The sequence below is a fragment of the Meles meles genome, chromosome 3, assembly GCF_922984935.1.
Source record: "Meles meles chromosome 3, mMelMel3.1 paternal haplotype, whole genome shotgun sequence".
NCBI lineage: Eukaryota > Metazoa > Chordata > Mammalia > Carnivora > Mustelidae > Meles > Meles meles.
This window is the reverse complement of record NC_060068.1, coordinates 141448572-141475165: the sequence shown is the minus strand read 5'-3', so window position 1 is coordinate 141475165 and position 26594 is coordinate 141448572. Positions and strand designations below refer to the sequence as shown.

Sequence of the window (26594 nt, the reverse complement as noted above, 5' to 3'; positions counted from 1 at the left end):
TGTGACCTTAGACAACCCCTTCTCACCTCTGGGCCTCAGTTTCCCTTCCCTCCAAGGAAGGGGGCTGCAGAAGGCAATCTAGGAGCTAGTTCCATTTGGTCTTTGATAGTTCCTGTCTGACTGCTCTGCCCAAGCCCTCGCCCCACACACATGTCCTGCAGTGGGGCTGGTGCTGGGTTAAGTGGGCGCTGTTTCTGAGTTTTCACTCATGTGCATTTCCAGGGAGTTCTGGCTTATATAAGACATTGAGGGATTTGTCAGAAAGTGAACAGTCCTGATTTCTCACAGCTTTTCTGTACTGTGCACCCCACCTCCTGTGCTGCACACACAGAGTCAGTACCCAGACATGGCAGTTCTGATGAGGTCAGGCTCTGGCCCACCTCCAAATGATGTGGAACTGCTTACCGTTGCCCAACAGTCCACCCCAGGCTTGGGAAGTCCGTTCTGTTGCTTCCTCCTTCCACTGACTGGTCTAGCCATCCCCTTGTGGCCACCGAAGGCAGAGATAACACTTAGAGACTTCAGACAGGTATAACTCTTCCTGCCCCAGCCTGCCCTTTTCCTAGCTGCAGAGCCCTGGTCCTTGTGGCCCCAGACTTGTCGACGGGCTGGGATCATGAACTCTTCACTGCATTTCCCACAGCTGGGGTGATTGAAAGCTTCCTGGGATGTGTCACAGAGAAGGTCCCAGTGTCTCTGGCTCACACAGACACAGCTTTGATCCTGGAAATGAAAGGGGTGGATCCTATGCTGAGCTTTTTACCTTTTCAAATTGATGATTGGGGTCTTGGTTGTCCCCAGGAGGTCCCTAAGGGTCCCTCCAGCATTACTATCCCATGAAAAAATCTCCTATACGGACTACTGTTTAAGGGACCCCATTCTGGGTCAGGTCATCTAGTAGCTGCTGCATTGTAGGGAGAAAACATAACACTTTGCTACTTCCTTTTGATTGGGAGAAATCAGATTCTGATTGGATGAGAGGCTGGCAGGCTTGACTGTGGCTGATTACTGATTGGATGAAAGAATGGATCCATGAATGGTTCTAGATTTTGATCGGGCAGAAGACATTGAACGGACTGGCTAGGTCTGGACTCTGAGAAATGACTGCTGGTGAATCTAGATTGGATCGAAGGCTGAGTGGACTGGTTTACTGCTGTAATCTGATTGGATGAAGAGTTGGAAGGTTTAGCAGATACAAACTGGGCGTGATTCCCAAGTCCTCCACTTTCAAACCAGTTCTCCAAACCGCTTTAGCATGGTGTGGCCTTTGAGCAGAAGGTAGTCACACACAGTCACACACACACACACGCACACATCCTCATGAGGCAGAACACACCAGATAGTTATTTACACATCTGAAATTCGTGTACATCCTTGTAAATTGGGTATCATAATGCCAGCCACCACATCAGCATGCTGTGAGCATCTAAAGGGGGAGAAAGGATGACATGGAAACTTGTAGACTGGAAAGTCCCTAAATAGGTAGGAAACAGGTACAGTAGTGTATAGCAGAGTAGTGCTTTATCTACTGCAAGATGTTCACCACCTCGGCTTCACCGACTCCTCACTCTCTACCCCATGCTGGAAAGAAGTCCAGTCAGGAGAGCGTGCTGCCTAGGGCTCAAGGACCCAACTTCCTTTTGTGTTCCCATCTGTCAGTGGGAACTTCCTCTCTGCTCAAGGCCTGCAAGGAAAAATTAGGAGGTGACCATGCAACATGGCAAGGGGGTTGGGGCAAAGAGGGCCTTTCCCTAAGTCCTTAGTAATAATGGTCAATATTTTCACTTTATTTATTTTTAAAAGATTTCATTTATGTATTTGAGAGAAAGAGAACACAAGCAGGGGGAGTGGCAGAGGGACAGGGAGAAGTAGGTTCCCTGCTGAGCAGGGAGACCCGAGGGGTGGGGGTGGGGGCTAGATCCCAGGACCCTGGGATCATGACCTGAGCGGAAGACAGATGCTTAATGGAGGGAGCCACCGAGGTGCTCCTCCTTTTAAAATTTTAGAATAGATAATACATCCATAGCTTTCAAAAACCTAAACTAATATAAAAAGTAACACATGAAAGCTTTATTCCCACTCATGTGGCTGCATACCTTGCCCTGTTGGCCCCATGTCCTAACAGCGGCCCACTTGGGTTAGTTTCACGTGTAGCCTTCCAGTGTTTCTTTACGGTAACTAACATCTACTGAGAGCACTGATTCTCCTCCAGGGAATCTTTCAAGACATATCATATTCTTCTACATGAATGATGTCATTTAATCCTCACAACAGCCCCCAAAGTGTAGGTGCTGATATTATACCCCTATTTCACAGAGGAGGAAACTGAAGCCCAGAGGCTTCTGATTGCTTCTGCTGCTGTAACAACCTGCCCGCGTTCATTCAGCAAGCAGAAGGGCCTGTCTCAGAAGCCAGCGTTCTTAACCACGCGTCCCCTGCCTCCGGGTTAAGTGCAGGAGCAGGTGCTGAGAGCTGAGGCACCCCCGCGTTTTACTGCAGGCACTTCTTTCCTGGCTTGGGTCGCTGCCCTCCCGACTCTACTCCCCGAATCCCTGGTCTAGAGGAGACCAGCACTAACGCCTGCCCCGCCCTCTGCTCTCTCCCCAGGACCGCCGGGAGAGCCTGCCCACCTCCCCGCCCTGGACGCCGGGCGCCTCCCGGCCCCCCAGCAGCCTGGACGGCTGGGTGAGCCCGGGGCCGTGGGAACCGGGCCGGGGGAGCAGCATGAGCAGCCCCCCGCCGCTCCCGCCGCCGCCGCCCATGTCGCCCTCGTGGAGCGAGCGCTCGGTATCCCCGCTGCGACCCGAGGCAGAGGCGCGGCCTCCCAGCCGCCAGCTGCAGGCCCTGCTGGCGCGAAACATCATCAATGCGGCCCGGCGCAAGAGCGCCTCCCCGCGGCCAGCGGGTGCCGAGAGCCTGCGGCCTTTTTCGCCGCCCGGGGCGCAGGCGCAGCCACCGCGGCGGCCGCCGCCGCCGCCGCCGCGCCTGCGCTCGCCGCAGCCCGCCGCCGCTGCCCCCGCCCCTGGGGCCACGTTCTCCCCAATCCCGCGGAGCCCGCTGCTCGCCGGGCCCTCGCCCTGCGCCAGCCCCCGGAGCCCGCTGCCCGCGACGCCCCGGCCCTTCCCCTACCGCCGCTCGCCCACGGACTCCGACGTGTCCCTCGACTCCGAGGACTCCGGGGCTAAGTCGCCCGGCATCCTCGGCTACAACATCTGTCCCCGCGGGTGGAACGGCAGCCTGAGGCTCAAGCGTGGCAGCCTCCCCACCGAGGCCTCCTGCACCACCTAAAGCCTCCCCCGCTCCGGTTCCATCCCCATCCCGGGAGGGCTGGGCCAGAAGAAGAGTTGTGGGGCTTGGTAGATTCCAGCATCGCGTGCGGCGGGGCGCGTTTGGGGGGGGGGGGAGGGCGGGTAAGGGGAGGATGGAGGGAGAGGTCTGGCCGCTTTGGACGAGGGGTCAGGGGAGGAGTGCTCCGGGCTTGGGGCTGGGGTAGTGATCCAAACTTGGGTGTAGCCCTTATTCTGTCATTCAGTCATTGTGTGACCCTGGGTAAGACCCCTCCTCTGTCCGACCCTCAGCTTTCCTATCTGTTTAATGGGACTTTGGCCAAAGCCATCTGCACAAGTCAGTACACATACAGACATGCAAACACACCTGCCTCTAAAGAGTCAGGGTGTGTTTTATATGGACCCCTAGACTCGCTCCAGTTCAGTGTTCTGTACTCCTCCCTCCCTCCCTGGCTCTGCTGTCTGGAGTCTGGCAAATGAGGGGTGTGCTCATAAGATCCCAAGCCTAAGTTCCCCATCCAGGCCCTGGCTTGACCATCCGCCTGCCTGGCACCAAGTCCCAGGCAGGAGCAGCTGTTTTCCACCCCTTCCCAGACAAGCTCTATTTTTACCATGATGACCTTTAGAGAGGTCTTCCAGGCCAGCTCAAGGTGCCCCGCTGGCCCCTCTGGAGATAAGAGGTGGAAAGATTACTCCTCCCAGATCCCTCTCATGCTTTTCCATCCCTGGCTCAGATTGTTGGGGCCTCTTATATGCCACCAGAGGGGGAGAGCAGGAAGGTAATGGCTGACATCCCCCGCCCCAGGACTTGGGCCTCCAGGAATGCTATAGGTGCCTCCAACCCACCTCTCTCTCCTGGGCCCTTTCATGGCAGGTTCCAGGCTCAATGCTGAGCTGGGGAGAGAAGAGTCGATAGGGAGCTATCTGCTCTCCTATGACTTTAACCGGTGGCCCTGAGTTTGAGGTTGCCCACTTGGAAAAGGAGAGGCAAGAGTTCCTTCTTATGGGAGGTATTCAAGCAGGAGCCAGGATGCATAGAGGAGATTCTAGTAGGAAATGGATGGGCTCGGATGACCTCTGAGGGCTCTTCCAGTCCTGAAATGCATTGCATGATGTTAGGGAGGGAAGCAGATGGTGGTGGAGGATTGGCTGGGCAGAATTTGGGGGCAGATGGGCATGGGTGGGTGAGTGAGGGGTTAGACTAGAGTCTGCCTATGTTTTTTGTTCCTTAGGAAATACCCCACGCTTAAGTTAGGCTTCAGTATCCATATCATGCCCAGATGGCTGGGCACTGTTCTGCCCCGTCTCTTTCCTGTTACACTCTGGCCTAGCTTGTGCCTCGGGCCCAGTGACCCTGAGGGGCCTGGCTGCAGGCTGGTCTGTCCGTTAGACCCCCAGAAGGGACATGGGAGGAATGCGGCTAAATTCTATAGTTTCCAGAGTTGGCTGGTGGTGCCCTCTAGAGGTTCAGAATATCAGCTTCAGGGTACTAAGTGCAGAGGAGGGTGGGGGTGGGCGACTGGACTTGACTGAGGATCAGAGATGTGGGAGAAAGGATACCAGGATGTTGCTAACAGTGAGGGACCGAGTGTGATTTGGGTATAGGGGTAGACTTACCCACCCATCAAGTGAGGCTAGACCTGGAGCCCCTATGTAAGGCTAGGGAAAGCTGAGTTCAGGGTGGGAGGAAGTTCGGTGGGGGTCTTTAGAATTAAGGAGTGATCCCAGAGGGTGCCTAGGGCCTAAGGCTTGGGAACACAGGCCCTGACAGTGGGAAAATAAGAGAGTGTTCCTGCTTGGTTGATGATGAGTGACCACATGGAAGTCCCCATCTGCTTCAGGGTTCCTTGTAGCACAGGAGACTGGGGCTAAGGGCCGCTTTCACAGAAGAGATGCTATCAGGCCACTGGTTAATACAGGGGCATAGAAAATCCACTTCTGCCTGCATTTCCCTAAAGAGCCAGCAGGAGGCAGCCCTGGAAGGCTGCAGTTCTGCCTGGCTGTTCTCCCTGTCACCGCCTTTCCCTCCCATCCTCCCCTCTAGCCCACTAGAGACTGCCTGTGTTCTGTCTCTTGACTCCTGTAGAATTCATCTCTGGCCCTCAATAAATGCTTCCTGCATCCTTCTGCCTCCTGTGTCATTTTCAGCTGCGTCTAAAGCCCCTCCTTCTCCCCATGTGATAGTCTGAAGGACTCTGCAGGGATGGGAATGTTTGACACAGGGGGAAAAGGCACCAGGCTGTAGATGAGTTCTGATCCTGTCTTCTACTAACTGGGTGACCCTGAGGAAGCCCGCTGCGTAGCCAGCCAGCCTCAGCTTCCCTTTCTGTGAAGAGTGAGCTGGGCAAGGTGGTATTGCCCTGGTCCTCCCTACAAGCCACTGTCAACTCGAGCAGGCAGGGCCAAGCTGGGTTAGGGCCCAATGCTGTGGGGCAGGTTCCTTCTGGCAGGTTGGGGCTCCATGGGGTCTCATCTGAGTCCACGTAACCACAGTGAGCCTGGGACCCAGACTATCTGGAGTGCTCCTCACCTGATGGGGGTGTCCTTTGTCCCAAGAAGGGGACTGTGAACCCACTCCCGGGTGAGGCCAAGCCTGCCCTGGGAACATCCCTTGTCTTCCTCTCTAAAAGTTCAGACCCATGGGGCGCCTGGGTGGCTCAGTGGTTTAAGCCTCTGCCTTCGGCTTAGGTCATGATCTCAGGGTCCTGGGATCGAGCCCTGCATCGGGCTCTCTGCTCAGTGGGGAGCCTGCTTCTCCCTCTCTCTCTGCCTGCCTCTCTGCCTACTTGTGACCTCTCTCTGTCAAATAAATAAATAAAATAGTTTTTTAAAATAAATAAATAAATAAATAAAAGCTCAGACCCAGCAGAGGCAGGGCACAGGAACCGAAGGGGCAGAGCGTGGAGCTCCTGGAGTCCTCAGAGCCCCGGGTTCTTCCTAAGGGCATGTCAGAAATACAGCCTTGGACAGTCAGTCCTGGCACACGGGGACAGGTGCTGCCTGCCCTGGACTCAACGCACCCTTGCCAGCCCACGCTTCCCTGCAAGTGACCCAGTCTTTATCTTCAGCCAGAACCACCCCCTCCCTGAGCACAACACCGCCCTGCCTACTGGCGATTCCCATCCCGGACGCCTTAAATCAAGTTCATCCCAAACTGAGCTGAGAAGCCACCGCCACCCCAAGCTGTGCCCCCCTCACCTTCCTCAGTCCCTCAAGCCAGACTGGCCTTTCCCTCACTCCCCACATCTCATCTCAGAGCAGGATCTGGTGATTCCCCAGCTACACCTCGGGTCCTCCTCTTCCTCTCCATGGCCTCGGTCCCTGTCCCCTGCAGCCTCCCCTTCTCCCACCTGATCACAGTCACATCTTCCTGCCTCCAGGCTGGCCCCCTCCAACTCATTTTTCACCTGGCAGCCCAGAGATAAATTCGGAAAATGCCAGCCTGACCGCTCCATTCCACTGCTTTAAACTCCTCAGCAGTCCTTTCTAAAGCACACTTGCCTTTGGCAAAGCCTGCTGTGATTCTGGCCCACCGGTCAGGCCTCAACTCTCAGCTCCTACCCATGTCTCTCAGCTCTTGGGCAAGTTCTGGCTCTGCTTGCGGACCCCTGACATTATTCCACACAACACGGCCTCTGCCTGCCAGGCCTGGGCCCCTCTGCCCACTGAACTCCCTCCCACTAACTAGCCTCCCAGGCCCGGATCAAATGTCTCCTCTGGGAAGTGCCTTCCCCATCCCCCACCGCCCCCCCCCACCCCTAAGGCAGAGCTGGTGGCACCCTCCCCTGGGTACTCCTAGAGCATTTCCCATCATGCATCGCAAAGGCTTATTTTGGGGTCTGACTTGGGCCTGACGAGCTCCTTGAGGACAGAGCCCTGCCTTATTTATCTTCTGTTCATCGGGACTCAGTGCAAGAAGGTGGAGGGAGAGAGGGAAGGAGGGAGCAGAAGGAAGAAAGAAAGGCAGGAAAGAAAACGGGAAAGAAGGAATGAACAAGTCAAGCAAGGATATCAGGGAAAAATTCATTGATTCATGCATCCATCCATCCATTCATTCAACAAATAGCTGTTGAATTCCTATCAGGCCCCGTTCTAGGTATTAAGGATACAATTAGCAAGCTCAAGTGACTGGCAACTGACTCACCATTCCCAGGTGACTCTGGTGTGTGCATGTGTGTGTGTGTGTGTGTGTGCAAGCCCTTCCGTCTGCAAGGGCCTGCTGCCGGGGCACCTGTCTTCCCCAGGGCCTGGTGCTTTTAGCATCTGTCCCTGGATCCTGTTGCAGCCCGAAATAAGGCTGTGAGCCACAACAAGGCAGGACCGATTCTTGATTCTCGTCTGCTGAGGCCAGAGCTGGTTGCAAAGGCGTGCCCCGCTCAGACTGGACCGAGGACCACCAGCACCTACACGACCACTCAGCTCTCAGCTTCCCGACAGAGGTGTTAATCTTGAGGGCCTGACATTCCCTCCTGCACACTGTGGTCCCGCCACTCAGGTACCAGGATCCTAGGGGAGCTTGAGGAGCTGTGGGGTGTGGGGAGAGGTGATGAGCCAGATGTCAGAAGCCCAGTGCCTGGTTTGGGAGGGGAGGGATCTAAGCTCTAGGCCATTCTAGATTAAATGGGAAAGGATGGCTTGGATTCAAGGTGGACAGAGGTAATGGCTCTGGGTGGGACTTCAAGGTCTTTAGGCTGCAGAGGGAAGCGGGGCACCTGACAGTGGGATGAGGGCCCTTCCCAGGGTCTGTGCATGTCTGTAAGGGGAGTGTTTATCAAGAAACAGACCCGTGCACTGTGGCCTCCTAGGCGGTCACAGTCGGAGTTCAGTTCATGGCCCTCACCCCAGATGCCTGCAGACACGCTCAGATCCGATATGGTTTGCGGGGTGGGGGATTGTGGGTGCCCTGAAACCCGTCTATGGATCCCATGATCTAGGCCAACCTTCTTATGCTACAGAGACACGTGAGGAATTGAGGCACAAACCCGGGGAGCGGCTTGCTCACAGTCACAGAGGAGGTCAGGGACACGCATTAGACTCCAGGTTGCTCAACTCAGTGCCCGCTGCCTCGGGTCGTGTGTGGGTGTGGTGTACAGATGGAGACAGGCTGTTTCTTTCTAAAGGAAGGAGTGTAGAAAAACCTGGAAGCAAAGCACAGGGGTAGTCTGTCGGGAGACTCAAGAGCTCTGGCTTCTTTCCTTGGGGCAAGTTAGGGAATCTGGATTTGGAAACTGCAGGGGTTCTCCGGGGCTCTGGACCTCATTCTGTTTGTAAATCTCCTCCAAGGTCTCTGGAAAGTGTCATGAGGTGCAAATGGGGGAGGGGGGAAGGAGGAGGAGATAGAGAAGGGGTGAGCGAGAGCACCCTGTAGGTCAGCTGAGGGATGGGGCACAGGGTAGGGGGTGATGGGTCTTTCGGCTTTCTTGGACCAGCCTATGCCCTCACGCCTCAGAGCCAAGTACAGGGGACAGAAAGACAGGACCAGCCTTGTAGACCCTAGCACAGCCCCAGCCTAATAACCCATCCTTTCTTCCCCTCCCTGACTTCAACCTCTGTTCAGCCTCTGATTAGAGCTCATCTGCATCAGCGAATGACGGTTGTTTGAGAGCCCCCATCTCCCCTCCCCTCATCTCCCAGAGATCGCCCCCTGAAGAAAGAGTGCCTCCCTGGCAAAATGGAAAGCAGATTTGTGTGGCCTCTGGCACCTCCTCTTGCCTTCCCTGGACCTCAGTCTCCTCCTCTGCACACAGAGACCCCCAAAGTCCTGTCTAGCTCAGAAAGCCCTTCCTCGAGACTGGGGTGGGGTGGGCAAGGCAGTTCAGAGCTGAGGCTGGGTGTCCCAGGGACTGGGAGGACATCTGGGGAGGGGTGAAGGGAGGCTTGCCCATTCGCAAGCATCTCTCTTCCACAGGATGATCCCTAAGGAGCAGAAGGGCCCAGTGATGGCTGCCATGGGGGACCTCGCTGGACCAGGTAAGAAGGACTTTGCCCTTATGCGTTCTTCAGACCCCATCCTTTCCTGGTCTCAAAGTGTAGCCACTCGGACCTGTTGGCCTGAGGCCTGGGCAAACAGGTGTGAGTTCCAGGTCAGCCCCGAGGGAGCGTTGTGGAATCTGCCACTTGGGTTGGGAAGCTTCCCGAAGTATTGGGAGGGGCCTTGCCCTGATGCCCACACACCCAGAGGCTGAGACTGAATACCTTACCCTGGGCGCTGGGCCTAACTAAGTACTTACCTCAGCTCCAAATTGAGCATGAGGGCTCTGGTCCCAGTTCTAGCCCTAAATGTGGCCCCAAGCTCCCCCGCTCCCCCCCCACCACAAGTGCCCTTGCTTCCTGTCACTGTGGGTCTCCCAGAGCCGCTGTGGCAGGAGACAATTGTCGAGGGAGAATAGGGATGGGCTGGCCAAAGCAGGCTCCCCTGTGTGACTCAGACCATTTCACTTGAAAGTTGGCTCACCCAATGAAGAAATCAGCTAAAATACATGTTTATCACCATATGAGACCCCCTTTGGAACTCCAGGTATAAAATTGGAGTCCATTGATTTGGCCTACTTCAGAGCATTGCAAGTATCTTATTTTCAAGAATTGTTTAGAAAATGTTACTTATTTATTTGGGAGGGTGATAGAGTGAGTGTGCACACAGAGGGCGAGGAAGAACCAGAGCAGAGAGCCTGACCTGGGGCTTGATCCTGGGACCTGACCTGAGCGGAAGGCAGACGCTTTACTGCCTGAGCCACGCAGGCTTGAAATGGGGATTTCAAGTATTTTAAAAAGAAATTCAACCAGGTCAGAGCTCTGACCCTACAGTGCAAATGATAGTGAACGTTGCTGTTGGCTAAAAATGCAGATTCCCAGCATCTACCCCCAGGATCCCGATTCAGTGAACCCGGGGAGGGGGCGGGACATGCGCCTTAGAGACAAGTGCCCCGGGGGATTCTGGAGCACATGGACCGTGCCCGAGCTTCGACAGACTGTCCTGTAAGAACACCACTGCTGTTTTGCCCCATGCAGCTTCTAAGTATTTCATCCTCTTGTATGACTTCATATGGGAGTGGTCCTAACCTATTTCACGTGTTCTTGCCTCCTTTCGTGGGCATCAAGTTTCCTTTTTTTAAATTTCGTGATTTGGGGTGCTAACATAAGCCAACTTTGTGGGGTATTGATGTTCTAACTAGAAGAACCAGGCAATGCGTTCTCTTTTCCCTTGGCTGAGTAACTAATTAATTACAGTCCCCCAAGTGTGGGCACATATCATCTATGCCAGACTGGAAATACATCCATTGTTGGCCGTTGCTAGGGTATTAACTCAAGACAATTTTGAAACTAAAGTACCATGACAGGACGGCCTCTGTAAGGTAATAATAACACAGACACCGTGATTATGTACTTCCTCTGGGTCAGATCCTGTGCTAAGAGCTTTCCTGCTTCCTGTTACATAAGCCTCACAACAATGCTATGAGTTAGCTATTGTTGTCCCCATTTTGGTGACGAGAAAGCCGAGGTTCAGAGGAGCTAGGCCATCCCATATCTAACAGTTGCTAGAGCCGAGATTGGATTCCAGATCTGTCTGTCTCCAGAGCAGCTTCTTGACTGCACGGTGGTGCAAATAATACATCCCTTTTATAAGATATTCAGACAAAACAGACATGAATGACTTTGAAAGTGAAAGTTCCTCATAATGGGACCATCTGGAGACAACCACGGTTAGCCCGTCTGTGTAACTCCGTCTTCCGTTCATATAGAAACGCATTTATACAAACGCATGTGCACGTGGGCTGAGTAGCTCACCTCTTCCTTCACTTAGCAGCCTAGCGGGAACTCCTCCCCGTGCTGGTATGTGTCTCTCCCCACCCCCTCCCCTGCGGCCCCCCCCCCCCCCCCCCCGCCCCCAGCATGCGTCCTGTTAAGTATACTGATACACACCCCCTCCTGGCGGTCTCGCAGGCTCATCTCCTTGGACCTGGAGGAGCAGAGCTGAGCATTCTCACATGAGGGACTTACAGATGTCACGCCCTCAGGAAGAGGGAAATGATGGAAGCAGGATAGGGCAGGGGAAATGGCTCAGCAAGGATGTGGGCTCAGCTGTTGGCCCAGGTTCGGCCTGATCCCGCAGGGGCTCCAGAGCCTGAGTGGCTCCGCAGAATTCATCCTGTCCTGGGCGACCTGGCCGTGAGCCCTTCTGCTCAGTGGGGCAGTGCTCGGCAGAAGGGGGCACTTGGGCCCCTGAGCCATGGATGAAGGGCATCTGGGAAGCACCCCCACAACGGCGGTGTGGTTTTCACAAGCTGCACCCTCAGTGCTATCAACAACCTTCTCTATCTTCAGGCATGTTTATTCGACTTTTCTCCCTAAGAAGGAATGCCTAGAAATAGAACTGTCTTATCAGATAGATTTTATCTATAACTTTTTTTTTTTTTAATATTGAGCTCAATTCATCTGGTAGTATCTGACAATAGGATGCTAGGGGACTTTTTATTATGTATTTAGATACAGTCTTTCATGCTTTTAGTAGACAGTATCTTTCATTGTTAAAAAAAAAAAATAGTGCAATTTCCCGCCCTCCTCTTCCTGCGTCCCATAAATAGTCACTACTGACACTCGGCGTATCTCCGTGCAGATTCTTTCAAAGCATGCATAAACATATAGTACTTGTTTTTCTAAATAAATGAGTGGGATCTTAGAATACAGATTCTTCTGAAACTTACTTCTTCCCCTCTTAACCTACGGTGGATCTCCTTCTGTCCCTACCATGCAGAGGTCCTTTCTATTTGCTGAAAGAATAAAAAAATCATCAGCCTCCTTTTTTAAAAGCCTGTTTGGGTTCCATTGACTGGACTGAGCCACAGCACCGGCAGCCCCACCGCCACAGGCTGCCTGGCAGCCCCGTCCGTCTCCTTCTCCCATATGACTTGCTTAGAGGATGGTGGCAACCTCTGTCCCCAAACTCCCGATGCCTCCTCCCCTGTCCTCCTTCTCAGCAGATGACCTTGTTTCCTATTGCACTGAGAAGAGTGAAGAGACCAAAAGAGTCCAGTGCGAGCTCCCCCCTCCCCATCTGGCTTTCTCAGTTCTCCTTCCCCTTCCCCGTTTGGAGGATGACCTCTCCTGGTCCACACCCTCCCCTCCCTTCCCTTCCCCTCCGTCCTGCTCCAGGACAGTCTTCCAGTCCTGGAGTCTGCCCTCTCTCTATTGCATTGTCAGAATTTCCCACCAGCTAAAAAAACATGCTTTTATTTCTCCTTCTTAAAAACAAACACCTCTTGATTCTGCCGCTGCCTCCGTCCCGTGGAGCGCAACTCCTCAAAGCTGTTGTCTACGCTTTCTCTCCTCCTCTCTCTCCCTAACATTTAATTAAGCTCACTTCTAAACACACAAAAATAGAGAGTGCAAATCCCCATGGTCCTTCTTTCACTCCTGGAGCCCAAAGCAAAACCCAAAGACCTTGTCGTTTCATCCCCTCGACACTTCAGGATGCACCGAAAATAATGAAGAGGCCATTTCCTTACACACCACGAAGATGTTAGCACCCTGAACAAAATTAGCAATTTCGATTGAATACAAGCTAATGACCAGTCCCACAGTCAACTTTCTCCAATTTTCTAGTTTGTGTTAATGAGGCTCCAAGAAGGACCACTGTTTATCTGGTGGCTGGGTCTCTTCAGTCTCCTTGACTCTTTAAGTCCCATACCTGCCCCATCCCCCCCCTTTTTTTCTTTTTTTTTCCCAGGTCATTCATTCCCTTAAAGAACCCAGGCCAGCTACCCTATAAAATACCTCACATTCTAGATTTGGTTCACTGCTTCCTCGAGGTGTGGTTAGAATGTCCTTCTATTTTCTCTTAACGCTTTCCAAGAAGGTTTTCACACCCAAATACTCCACAGAAACTACTTTTGTGAAGATGACCAATAATAAGGCCCTGACACCACAGAGGACGGTTAGTTTTCAGCTCTGTGAGCCCCCCATCTTCCCCAAAATGCTTTTATCACTTGGTTTCCGGGGTACCACACTCTGGCTTTCCTCCTGCCTCACTGGGCGACTCTTCCCAGGCTCCGTGCCTGGGTCCTCACCTCCTGGGTCTGGGTGCCAGAGTCCCGGGGCTCGGCTTCAGATCTCTTTCTCCCTCACATTCCTGGTGATCTCATCCAGGCTCCCAACTCTAAACACCATTTATAGAGCTGGAACATGAACCTCAGTGTATCCGATTTTAGAGGTGGACAACTCTGGCCATGCCGTCCACACGTAACCTTTTCCTACCGGTGTCTTCACCCCTCTGTCACCCCTCTCCTCCCAGAGCCTCCCCTTGTTGGGAAGTGTGTCAAAGTGGGTGTATTGACAGCGGTGGGGGAGGGGTACAAAGGATATGGATAGGTTCCAAAACTATTAAGGACAGCCATCAGCCCTGGAAACCCTCTATGTGGCTATCATAATGAGTCCTCACTCTGAGAAAAGAAAGAAATGTAATGGTCTTCATCAAACAACAACAATAAATACCATTTGTAAGCTCATGATGCCCCAGTTTTTACCTCAGGTCAGTTTCTCCGGTGAGCACGAGGCTCCCATATCCGGCTCCCGCTGTCTCAGCTTCTCTGCTTCGGCATCTGCAAGGCTCTTCAAACCTTCTATGCCCAATTCTGCAGGCAATTAGGGGAATTTGAATATGGATTAGGCATTGTATAAAACAAAACAAAAAAATGTGTCCACTTGCCCAAGTGGAGATCTTTAAATGATAAAAGCAAGTTATAAAGCATGTATAACTATGACTTCATTTTGGCTGAAAACTCATACATGGTTATATAGTCTTTTTCTGATAAAATTTATTTATTATGGAGCGTCTGGGTGACTCAGTCAGTTGGGTGACTGCCTTCAGCTCGGGTCATGATTCTGGAGTCCTGGGATCAAGTCCCGCGTCGGGCTCCCTGCTCAGCGGAGACCCTGCTTCTCCCTCTGACCTTCTTCCCTCTCATGCTCTCTCTCTCAAATAAATAAATAAAATTAAATTTTAAAAATTATTTATTTTATTTGAGAGAGAGAGAGAGAGAGAAAGCATGTGAGGGAGAGGGATAGAAGGAGAGAGAATCCTTAAGCAGACTCCCAGCTGTGCATGGATCTCAGGTGGGGCTCTATCCCAGGACCCTGAGATCATGATCTGAGCTGAAATCAAGAGTCAGACACCCAGACACCCAGGCGCCCCTTACATATGAATATATAGTCTTTGAAAAAGATACGAATGGATATACACTAAGGTGTTAAAAGTAGCCACCTCTGGGAGATAGAAATGGTGTTTTTCTCTTTTCCCCTTATATCTGTATTTTCTAACTTCCTTCAGTGTACATATATACACACTATTTTTATAATAATAAAAGGCTATTTTAAAATGGAAAGAACACATGTGTAACCCTGAGATCCTGATCTTTCCCCATCTCATCCTCCTCCGGCCCTCCCCATCTCGGTGAGTGGCTGCTCTCAGGATGAGGATGGAGTGGCTCAGACCAGAAACCCTGCCCCCCTCCCCCAGCAGAGCTCGCACCCCTGGCTTACCTTTAGAAGAGTCTCTAGAACCTGACCATTTCCCACGACTCCAACCACTGTGGGCCAAGAACTGCAGAGGAAATTCATGGAATAAATACAAATGGCCAAAGAACATCCATCTGAAATGGAGTTCAGTTTCACTGAGAGTCAAACACATGCAAATTAAGCTCTGAGGTGTCATTTCTGCCCACAGGTAGGCAAAGATTCCCCAGAATGGTGACTCCCAGTGTCAGCAAATGTGGGGAGGAACCGGCATTCTCATACACCCTGGCGAGCGCTCAGAAGCCGATGCCCTCTGAGACAGGCAGCCCCGAGGGCCCTGAGGGTTTGGTGGTAGGAGCTCACACTGGCCTCTCTGGGCAGCCCCTCTGCTGGACCTGGGCAAGAAGCTGAGCGTGCCCCAGGACTTGATGATGGAAGAGCTCTCGCTACGCAACAACAGAGGATCCCTCCTCTTCCAGAAGAGACAGCGCAGGGTACAGAGATTCACCTTTGAATTTGCAGCCAGCCCAAGGATGGTGAGTTCATCCCATTGTGCTTCTAAGGGAAATGAGGCCCAGAGAGGGCCAGTGGTTAGCCTAAAGCCAAACAGGGAGCCAGATGAGGACGTCAGGCCCCTGGGAGTCCCTCCAGCTCCAGCTCCAGCTGGAAAGGCTGTGATGTTCCTATCAGATTGAGCCCCTGACTTGCTGTGTGATTCTAGAAAAGCGGTATCTCCCCCCAGATACAAAACATGAAGTGGAATGGGCAGGGTGAGCCGTGGGAGGGAAGGGATTCTGGCTCCTATGAAAAGAGCTCTGGGCTGAATTTGCAGTAAACAGGATTTAGATTAGACTTGAGCTTGCCCTAAGAGAGAAAACACAAAACTCTTTCTCTTCATGCTCCTAGCAGAAGGAAAAGGCCAGAAAACCGTCTGCCAGTAGTGACAAGAATGGCTTATCCTCAGACTTCAAAAAGTCAGCAGGCAGTTTCAATTACTTGGAATGAACTCACACTCCGCTCAGTTTCTGGACTCAACAGGGAGTGACTGAGAAGGGACGATGTGGCAGAATGCAGAACAGTAAAGACAATAAAATGCCTACTTGTTAGCCAAGCAATTTGTGTGTATCATCTCATTTAATGCTCATACAGCCCTATAAGCTAGATAGTATCAACACTAATCCCATTTTATAGATAAGAAAACTGACACTCAAGAAGGTTAGAATAGCAACTAACATACAGAGAGCATTTCTCTGTCCCAGGCACTGGGATTAGCACCCTATGTTATTAATTCATCCCCTCACCATCCCTGGATGTGGGCACTGAGCTGATGCACCCCCCCCTTTTTGGTGGAGGGAGAACCCTGGTCCTTTCCCGCACTGAGCCTCCCTGCGGTTTTTTTGCCCCCACAGATCGTGGACGGAAGTGCCAAAGGGAAGGTGATGGGGTCGAAGGTGACAGGATCTGCAGAGCTGGGGACGGTGAGTGTACAGGGAGGGGAGCCCCCCGTGAGAGGGGAAGTTGGGGGATGGAGCCAGGCAGCTCTGTGCAGCAGTCCTTGGCTTCTGAGCACCCGCCCCTGTGCCCAGGTTGCCAATGGCCCCGAGGCGCAGAACTGCCGCTCTGAGCTCCACATCTTCCCAGCCTCATCCCAGGGCCCCGAGGATGCCCAGTCCACAGCCTTCCCCACGGAGCATACCTGCAGCCCCAGCGCCCTGGCACCAGGTGAGGGCCTCCCCAGGTCCTGGGACCGGAGCTGCGGGACCAGATCCCGGCAGTGCTCCACCATGGGGCAGGAACCAGTGCCCAGAGAGCATCAGTTTACCTCCTGCACGGACCCCCAAACCCTTCCACAGACCTAATACAAGTCTGGAAAGGCACAGCAATGTGCCCTAGGTCACACACCGAGCCAGAGTCTACACCCCAACTTGAAATTCCCCTGCTCCAGTCCTCCTTGCTTCCAGGGATGGGGAAGGATTGGTCCACTTTGCCGGAGCAACTTTGGTGTTATATTCTCCCTGCTCCCCATCCCAGCTCCAGGCTTCCCTCCGCCAACTGTATCTGTGGGGTGGGCAGGAGTGGGGGCTGAGGGGAAAAAAGAACTCAGCCACCTCCTCCCGCCGCCGTCTGCCCCCCATGAGCCCTGCTCCATTTCCAGGCTATGCCGAGCCACTGAAGGGCGTCCCACCAGAGAAGTTCAACCACACGGCCATCCCTAAGGGCTACCGCTGTCCTTGGCAGGAGTTCATCAGCTACCGGGACTACCAGAGCGATGGCAGAAGTCACACCCCCAGCCTTGCCCAGTATCGAAATTTCAACAAGTAAGGCAGGGTGGGGGGCAGCTTGGGGAGAAATCGCTAGGCTGTGCAGGTACCCATCACAGCATGACAGGGGCTGCATTTCCTGAGCCCTTTCACATGCCAAGCTCTATTGGAACACTTTCCCATGGATTGAGCTCTTGCTAGAACTCAACTGAATGCTTAGCTCGGAACATAGTCGGTGCTCAAGAAATGTACAGGCAATGAATGGATGAATGTGTCACACATCTTGTTGGTTTCTCCACACAATAGGGCAGGGAAATGCTGGTTTTTTCCCCATTCTGCCAGTGAAGGGACCCACTCAGGAACAACAGCAACCTGCCCAAAGTCACGAAACAAGGAGGCGGCTGGTGCGGGGTCAAAGTTTGTGTTTGTCTGACTCCAGAGCCCGGTTACTTATTTCCTCCTCTTGTGTGCCCTCTCTCTGATGCATGTTCCTCTGGGTGGGGCCCCCATCTCACCAGCCCTAGATCAGCTCAGCCTTCTCCTTACTTTCCTCAAAGGTCTAGAGAGGGTCTTGAGATGGCTTTGAAGTGTATCAAAGTGGGGAGTGGCGGTGAAACATTGGCCACCAGATGTGAGTGCCACAGAGGAGTGGCTGTACTATTTAGAGCATGGGGTCTCAATGTGGGTTTACGTGCATTACATGCTTATCTCATGTGGGCTTTCATGCTTACAGGTGAGGATTCCTCACCTCACTGTGTGACCTTGAGCAAGTGACTTAACCGCTCTGAGCCTCTACTTCCCCATCTGTAACAGGAGACCTTTACAGTATCTGCTTTATAAGACTGTCACGAGGATGGCAGGAGAAGCCATAGCCAAAGTTTCTACCAAGTAATGAGCGCTCAATAAACAGTAGCTATTAGTATTAGTACTGGTATTAGTTACAGGCTGAAATAATGGTTGGAAAAACTAATAGGGAGAACTGGAAAGGGATAAACTTGGTGTTCTGCCCCAGGGGCCCGAAGAGAAATCCTAGGAGTCAAGACAGGAGCCTGGCAGTGGAGGAAGGCCTTGGGCTGGGGATGCATTTCACCTGCAGTTGTCTTCCTCTGGCTGATGCTGTTTCTGAGAACTGTTCCTCCGGCCTGGGTGGCATTCAGTGAGAAAGAGGAGGGCCCACAGGAGGCAGACATGGTCCAGCTTTTCTGGCACCTGCTCAGACCACATGCCAGACTGTCGGACACCTGGGAGTCATCAGCCCTGAGAAGAGACAGCTCAGAAGGGAGGGGACCCCCTCAAACAGCGGATAGCCAGGGAGGGCCCCCATGGGAGGAACCATGCTTAACAGGTACCATGGGGGCCATGAGCCATTGGCATGCATTCTGGGGTTTCTGCCAGGCCAGACTGTGTTCTTTTTCCCCCTGGGGCCCTCAGCCCCAGGGGGAAAGGCTATGTACCCTCAAAAGACATTGAGTCCTGGGTATCGGCTTCCAGGCTGGCCCCATCCTTCTCAGGCTGCAGCTAGGGCAAGAGGAAACACATTCCATCAGCAGGAGGAGGAGGGCTTTAGAATGTCCTCAGCCCAGGCCCCCTTTGGGACAGAAGAGCCAAATGAGGCCGAGATGGGGGTGAGCAACAGTATAAGTGGCCAAGCTGCATTAAGGAGCTGCGTTAAGTCCAGGGCTCTGGGCTTCCAGACAAGGGCTGGATCGTGAGGCCTGTGCCGCTTGGAAACTGCCCAGCCTGTTCTCGCAGGGCCTGGCTGTTGCCGCCACAGCCGGGGTGGTCTGGGCAGACCCGCTCTCCTGGCTGGAGCCCAGGCCGTGGCGGGAGGCCTGCCTTTCTACCCCAGGGGCAAGCACTCCCCCATTCCCACTGCTCCCAGGCTTCGAGGAAAACACTACATGAGCAATGCTTTTAAAGTTTTTTTTAGATGACAAAATAGTTTAAAAATAACATACTTATATTCTCTTACACACACACACACGCACACACACAAACATGCACGCACAGGCAACTACAAATAAAGAGAGGGCCCTCTGTTCACCATCCTCCAGTCCCAGTTCCCTTCCCAAATTCCCAAAGGTAACACTGTGGTCAGGTTGGTGCGTCCGTTTTCAGGTCATTTTCTCCCAGCAGTTCCTGTCCTATAGTGAATGGCATTGTTTTATGTGTATGTGCGCGTTTTATCTCATTCTGTAACTTGCTTGCCTTTTTGATCTTTTGAAATCTATCCTACTCAACCCGCACAGATCTTTTCATTCCCGTTAAGCGGCTGTATGGTATTCCGCCATGCGAACACACGTCTGTCTTGTCCGTGTCTCCGCCCGTGGACATCCGGGCTGTTTCCGGTTTGCAGCCACTCGCTGCTTGTGCCTGTTTCTTTTTGCTGTGCGTGCACGTGCTTCCCTAGGCCCTGTGCTTACAGGTGCAATTGCTGGTTCACAGAATTCGCACATTTTTTAGATTAAAAAGATCCTGCAAGTTGTCCAAGGTAGGAGCACTAATTTACCCTCGAATCAGCAGTATCTGAGTGAAACTTTGCCCACCATCTCACCAATTTTGCTGCGTTATCAAATTATTTCTTCTCACCAGTCTTAGGGGCGAGAAGTGGTGTGTCTGTTATCATGTCCGTCTCTGGATTCTCAGTGCTCTTTCTCACCCTCTCTTCCCTCTCTGGCCTGGGTGTATATGGTCCTGAGGGGAGACGAGCAGAGGAAGGAAAAACCCCATTCCAGCTCTACTGCCTTCCGGAACTTACTTAAGGGGAACCTAGAGTTTTGCCTGGCACCAGCCAACTCTAGCTTTGAAAATATCATTCCTATTCCCAAGCACCAAGCCATCCCCACTACAGACAGGCTAAGGAACCGGCAGAGCTGGAGAAACCTGTGAAAGATAATACAAAGTCTTGCCGTATATAGGTGGGGGAAACTGAGGCCTAGAGGGATGTAGGGAGGGGCCCCTTCATGGTGACCTGCATGTCAGTGGTCTGCTATCCAGTGCTCTCCCACACAGCCTACTTCCCCTGCTGCTTTTCTCTCCCCAGGACCCCGGTGCCCTTTGGAGGACCCCTGGTGGGGGAGACTATTCCCAGAGCAGGCACCCCCTTCGCCCCGGAGCTCATCAGTGGCTTGGAACTCCTTCGCCTCAGACCCAGCTTCAACAGAGTGCCCCAGGGCTGGGTCCGCAACCTCCCTGAGTCCGAGGAGCTATAGCCCCAGCCCGAAAATTCAATTCCCCTGTCTTGGTGTCTGGGTAACATCTTGGAGTCAAGACTTCTGGATGGCACTTCCCAGTTTATGAAGGGGCTCTTCACACACAAAACCTTATTACAAATGGCCTCCATGGCCACAAAGTTTAGTAGTCCCCAAATAGGGTGTGTTTCAGAATTTCCTGGAGATGATGACTTACGTACAGATTTCTGGCCTGCCCTAGACTTGCAGCATTCAAATCTCCGAGTTGGGGAATTTCTATTAGTAACCACACTCCCAGATGATTCCAGTGAAACTTGTTCATGGTTTATGTGTTTAGGCATCCGAGCCACCAGTGAATTCAAATCCATGCCTCCCCTCCTTCCTGCCGTGAACTCCAGCTTATACTCCCCCGACAAGCAGCTTGCTAGTGGCTGGTTAACCTATAGAGAACTCTCATCATCAGAAAGATTTCCTTGATTGAGATGCAGGTCTAAACATTTGCTAAGTACGTACTGTGTGCTGGACACCCTGCCAGCCCCGGGGAGAAGATGGCGAGTACACCCAGGCCTGGCCTAGAGGAGAGAGGGCAGTAAGGAAGGCAGATTTGTAAGCAGTAAGTCGTGTTCGTTTCCCTGACAGCATGCTGCCCACAGAGGAAGAAAGTGCCATGGTGGGGGTGGCGGGGAGGATGTGCCCCCTGGGGATGGGGTGGAATTCCAGGAACCTTCTCAGAGACTTTGAGTGGGACCCCAGAGGAGGAGTGAGAGCCACTGAGGGCAAAGGGGGTAATGGGGAGGGCATTCCTGCCCAGTGGACCAGCATGTGCAAAGTGTGGAATTGTGCACAGGAGGAGGAGGTTATGTTCTGGAGAAAGGAGGGGCTGTGTTAGAGGGTCAGTGAGGGCCAGCTTTGGGGGTTCTTTACTAAGGAGATGGGGGCAGGTTTTAAGCTGGGGAGTGATGGGTCTTGCTATGTGGCAAGATTGGTGAGGACTAAGACCAGAGGCCAGGAAGCCTGCAGGAAACAAGGTCTAGACTAGGGTGATGGCCGTGGGGATGGAAAGAAGGGACACCGCTCACCCCTCTGGGCACCTTACAGGCCAGGAGCAATGTGGGGTACAGGTAAGGCCCCCTTCTTTCTTTTCCCCTTCCACTCACCATCTTGTGCAAGCCTCAGGGTAAGTCTCATCCTGGTCTCTGCCAGGGCTGGTTCAGGACTGTATCCAGTCACTAGGAAAGGAGAGAAAGGAATGCCTCTTAGTTCAACTGGTGAGGAAGAGGACAATGCCAGTGCTGGCATGGCGGCTGCTTTTTATTTGTGCCTCAGTGCGCGGACTGGTAGTAGGGTCCCACATATCCTATTTCTCATTTTCAGTTCAACCCTGAGGGAAAGGTAGTGTCCCATTTTACAGGATGTGCATATCCAGGCTCGAAAGAAGGGGCTTGTTCAGGGCCAGAGCCAAAATGGTAATGTCTAATTCCAGTGGCTGTCCGTTTTCGCCACACTGGGTGGCCAGGCCAATGTCCACTCACTCTGGAACCATCTAAGCATGGTGTCCTGCCTCAGGGCTTAGAAGTGAAAAGTGCAGGTTGGGAAGTGAGTCTGGATGGGGTGGGCTCTAACTTCTACTGCTAGCCATGTGAACTTGAGCAAGTTATTTCTCGCTGGGAGGCATCCATCCCTCTACCTGTAAGATGAGGACAAGGCCCGAAGCCCCTGGATAGGGCAGTGGTGAGCACAGTGATGGACGCATACCTAAGAAGCCCTTAGTCATTATTAGATTTCATGCAGCTCCTGCTCTTGCCTGGAAAAGATGTTCCTGTTTTTGAAAAGCTGGCTGCAAGATGTCAGTGGGGTCAGCAAAACTTAAGCCGGAAGGAAAGCCTCTGATTACTGTTGGGCTCCCTGTGGACGTGGACGTGGAATTACTTCCCTCTGCCTTCTCCCTGGCTCCCTCTCTTGGAGAGATGAGAACGTGAGAAATTCAGCTAGTTCCAGAATGCCTGGGGTAGTGGTTACATTTTCCTTTGGTTCTGGACTTTCACTGCACCCCACACCATCTCGAGGGCCCAGCAGCCTATTAGACTGACCTGCCATTGATGTGTTGTCTTGAATTGGGGGGGGGGGTGCTGTTGAAAGCCACATCTGCATGAGCTGAAAACCAACTGTGAAAGTGTCTGACCCATAGAAGAGAGGATCTGGACCCCCTTGGACTGGCCGTGCTGTGTTCTGGACGGTGATGGCCACCACCAGCGACAGGACAGGAGAGCCTGCTGCACCTGAAAGTAAATCCACAAGCTTTCTTCTGATGATATGACTTTTGCTGATGTTGCTTAAAAAAAAAAAGAAAAGGAATGCTTATTATCTAAATAAACAAATAAGTAAAATGTGGAAGGACTGGACCACAAAGCTTCTCCTGTGTTCGTAGACTTTCCCAGCCTGCTGCATTCGGCCTCATCCCCATATACTGGAGGTAACCACGGATGACAGTTTGGAGCTTCTAGACTTCTAGGAAGCCTCAATTAAATATGTAGTGTGTAAAGGTGCAGAGGTGCAAAACTTCATGTTTGTTTAATGAGATCAAACCTTTTGCACCATTCTGTATTTCGCATCTTTATTCAACAACAAGTGAAACATGGATCCTGAAAAAGCAGAGCATTAACCTTCGTATAAAATCCTGTTCTTTGCCTGTTCATATAAAATTCTATGCTTTTGCCTATTCTGTTCCTTACCTAAATGAAGTTGTATGGTGATATGGAAGTGAAAAGGACTGAGACCAGTCAGGATGTTGAGAAAGTGGACACGCACTACGGCAGTGACGAGCAGAGAGAACTGGGTTTCACGTAACAGCGCAGGCGCAGCACAGGCACAAATGGGCACACGCGCAAGGTGGATACAGACACGTATGTGTGTATTGCAGGGAAGTGTTCACATAAAAGTCAGGACAGGGTTAACTTTGGGAGGAAAGAAAGGAGGGTGATTGTGAAGGGATAAAATGCTCCTGGGGAAAGCTGGACAATTTCTGTTGCTGGATCCGGGTGACGGTTACATGGGTGTTCACTCTAGAATATTAAATTTAGTTGTACATCTGTATTTTATGTGCTTGTTCTGTACATGTGTTATATTTTACCAAAACAATCCCACCTTTTAAAAAGTGAATGGACAAATCAGTAATAGAGCAGATGCACCTGATGAGGGAATTAGTGAACTAGAAGTGCCCACAATGTTTCATGGAGAGGTGAGGAGGCCGGGAGTATGAGAGAGAAATCAAAAGACGCGGAGAATAAAATGAAAGCGTCATAATGAAAGCGACAGTACTAGCAGGAATTCCAGAAGATGCTTTAGGATGACTGGGTTTTCTCCAGATTTGATAAAACGCACAAATTCACACCATCCTCACCCTGTCATGAAAAGGGGTATTAAATCCTCACTTAAGAACCACTTTTTTGAGGGACGCCTGGATGGCTCAGTTCATTGAGCAGATGAGCCTCTGCCTTCAGCTCAGATCCTGATCTCAGGGGCCTGGGATCAAGCCCCAAAGGCTCCCTGCTCAGCGGGGAGTCTGCTTCTCCCTCTCCCCCTCCCACTTCCCCACTCATGTTAGCACTCATATTCTCTTTCTCTTTCTCTCAAATACAATCTTAAAAAAAAAAAACCCCACCGTATTGAAATTGCAGAACTCCAAAGTCACAGAGAAATTTCAAGAAAGTTGAAATTACCTACAAATTACCCAGAAGAAAAAGCTAGATCACCTGCAAAAGAACGACATTTAAAATGACAGCAATAATAGAAAAATATCTTCAAAATATCTTCAAGAGGTGAGAGCAAAATAAACTCATTTTCAGACAAATAGTGTGAGAATTTCCCACTAACTCCTGAAAGAACGAAAGAACATACTTTAGGAAGGATCCAGAAAAAAAGTGTAGAATCTAAGAAGCAATGGTGAGCACAGAGATCAACTCTATAGACAGCAGGAATGATGGAAAAAGAAGCAATTAAAGGGACACGAATTAAAGTACAAATACATTTAAATATCTCAGTTATTATAATAAATGTAAATGTATGCAACTCAGCAATTTAAAGACTCTCCAGTTTGGGTAAAAAGTAATTCCAGCTCTATGCTTTTCACAAATAGCACTCCTAAGAATATGACACGGAGGTAAACTAAAGAAATGGAAAAGGATAAAGAGTTAGATGTTGTCCCGAAGAAATACGATCTAGTCGCATTAACATCAGAGAAGGGGACTTCCTGGCAAAAAGTATTATTGTGATAAAGAGGATCCTTACATAATGATAAGCCCAGAGTCATAGTGGAAGATTTAACACAGTTCTTTCAATTATTGATCAGACAGAGTAATGATATAGGAAACTTGTACAATAAAATGAAAATATGGAAACTGTACCACCAAATTAGAGAATATTCATTATTTTCAACTATGAAACACTTCATAAAATGAACATACAAAATTTAAAACTTTTGTGCATCAAAGGATCCTTTTTTTTTTGATGTCCAATTAGCCAACATCATTAGTTTTTGATGTAGTGTTCAACAATTCACAGGTTGCAGATAACACCCAGTGCTCATCACCACACGTGTCCTCCTTAATACCCATCACCCTGTTACCCCTCCTCCCACCCCTGTCCTCTCTGAAACCCTGTTTGTTTCCTGGAGTCCAGAGTCTCATAGTTTGTCTCCCTCTCTGATTTCTTCCCCTTCAGTTTTCCCTCCTTCCCCTGTGGTCTTCCATGCTATTCCTTATGTTCCACATGTGAGTGAAACCATACAATAATTGTCTTTCTCTGCTTAACTTATTTCACTCAGCATAATCCCCTCCAGTTCCATCCATGTCAATGTAAATGGTGGGTGTTCATCCTTTCTAATGGCTGAATAATACTCCATTGTATATATGAACCACATCTGCTTTATCCATTCATCTGTTGAAGGGCATTTTGGCTCCTTCCACTGTTTGGCTATTGTGGACATTGCTGCTATGAACATTGGGGTGCAGCTGCCCCTTCTTTTCACTATGTCTGTAGCTTTGGGGTAAATACCCAGTAGTGCAATTGCTGGGTCGTAGGGTAGCTCTATTTTTAAAGTCTTGAGGAATGGCCATACTGCTTTTCCACAGTGGCTGTACCAGCTTGCCTTCCTACCAACAGTGTAAGATCAAGACAGTGAAAAGACAACCCACTGAATAAAAGATTATAACTCAAAGAATAAAGTAAACATCCATGAATTCACAGTGATATAAATAAATTATTGAATAAATAAATAAACAGGGGAGAAGAGACAAACCTTCTTTCTTCCTCACAAAAGACTTCCAAATAATGTATGTAGAAACTTCCTCTTCAGAAGATTAAAGGTAATTCCCATCCTACTGATTATAGATTGGCCTTACCAACTTGCTTTCAAAAAATAGAACACAGGAAAGGAAAAACAGTAAATTTATGAAGGAGAAAGCTGGAAGACATCACCTTAACCCAGTGATAAGGTTAACATCGATGCTATTCAAATCCCTGATATAACATGGTAAGAAGGGCACTTCCCCTTGAGATATTTTTCCCTCAAATCCATAATCCCACACTCATCATGAGAAAACATCAGATCAATTCAAGTTGAGAGACAGTCTACAAAATAGCTCACCAGTACTCTCGGGTAATGTGGTAGACTATGTTGGATTCTGGAACAGAAAAGGGATATTAGAGGGGAAAAAATGGTGAAATTCAAATAAAGACTATTTAATTAATAGTATTATATGAATGTTAACTTCCTAATTTTGACAAAAATACCATGGCTATATTAGTCGTTCACATCCGGGGAAGCTGGGTGAATAGTAACAACTCTCTGCACACCTTTGCAACTTTTCTGTGAATCTCAAGTTATTCCAAAATAAAGTTTTAAAACTAAAGGAAAAAATATCCCCACAAAGAAAACTCCAGGCCCAAAGGGCTTCCTTCACTGGTGAGTTGCATCAAATTTTTAAGAAAAAAATAATTGCAATGTTACATAAACTCTTTCAGAATATAGAGGAAGAGATAACATTTCCAAAGGTATTTGATAAAGCCAGAAGGAAACTGACAAAGACATTACAGAAAATTCAAGATCAATATTTCTCATAAACATAAACACAGAAAAACCAAGTTATATATATGTATATATGTATTATATATATAATTGTATATATTTATATATTATACATATATGTGTTTATATACTATTATATATTAATAGTTAACATATGTTATATATCTATATATGTGTAAATCATAAATATAGAGATACATGATATATAAATATGTATATAAAATACATTATGACTGTGTTGGGTCAAAGGGCTTCAGATGAA

The 26594-nt window shown here is 50.5% G+C and overlaps 2 protein-coding genes across 5 annotated transcripts in view; both read left to right on the top strand.

Annotated features, from left to right (window-relative positions):
* Positions 1 to 5410, top strand: part of SYNPO (synaptopodin) — a 66363-nt gene extending 60953 nt beyond the window's left edge. For all 4 annotated transcript variants that reach the window (XM_045999255.1, XM_045999256.1, XM_045999257.1 and 1 more), the window contains one exon: positions 2608 to 5410. In XM_045999255.1, the coding sequence (XP_045855211.1) occupies positions 2608 to 3288 (681 nt within the window). In that variant the 3' untranslated portion in view covers positions 3289 to 5410. The remainder of the gene's footprint in view (positions 1 to 2607) is intronic.
* A 1861-nt stretch (positions 5411 to 7271) lies between these two features.
* On the top strand, positions 7272 to 23627 carry MYOZ3 (myozenin 3). Its single transcript, XM_045998838.1, has 7 exons — positions 7272 to 7782; positions 9196 to 9257; positions 15177 to 15331; positions 16205 to 16273; positions 16382 to 16517; positions 16951 to 17113; positions 20100 to 23627. The coding sequence occupies exons 2-7, from the start codon at positions 9197 to 9199 to the stop codon at positions 20266 to 20268; spliced, it is 753 nt and encodes a 250-aa protein (XP_045854794.1). The 5' UTR covers positions 7272 to 7782; position 9196; the 3' UTR covers positions 20269 to 23627.
* The last annotated feature ends 2967 nt before the right edge of the window (positions 23628 to 26594 follow it).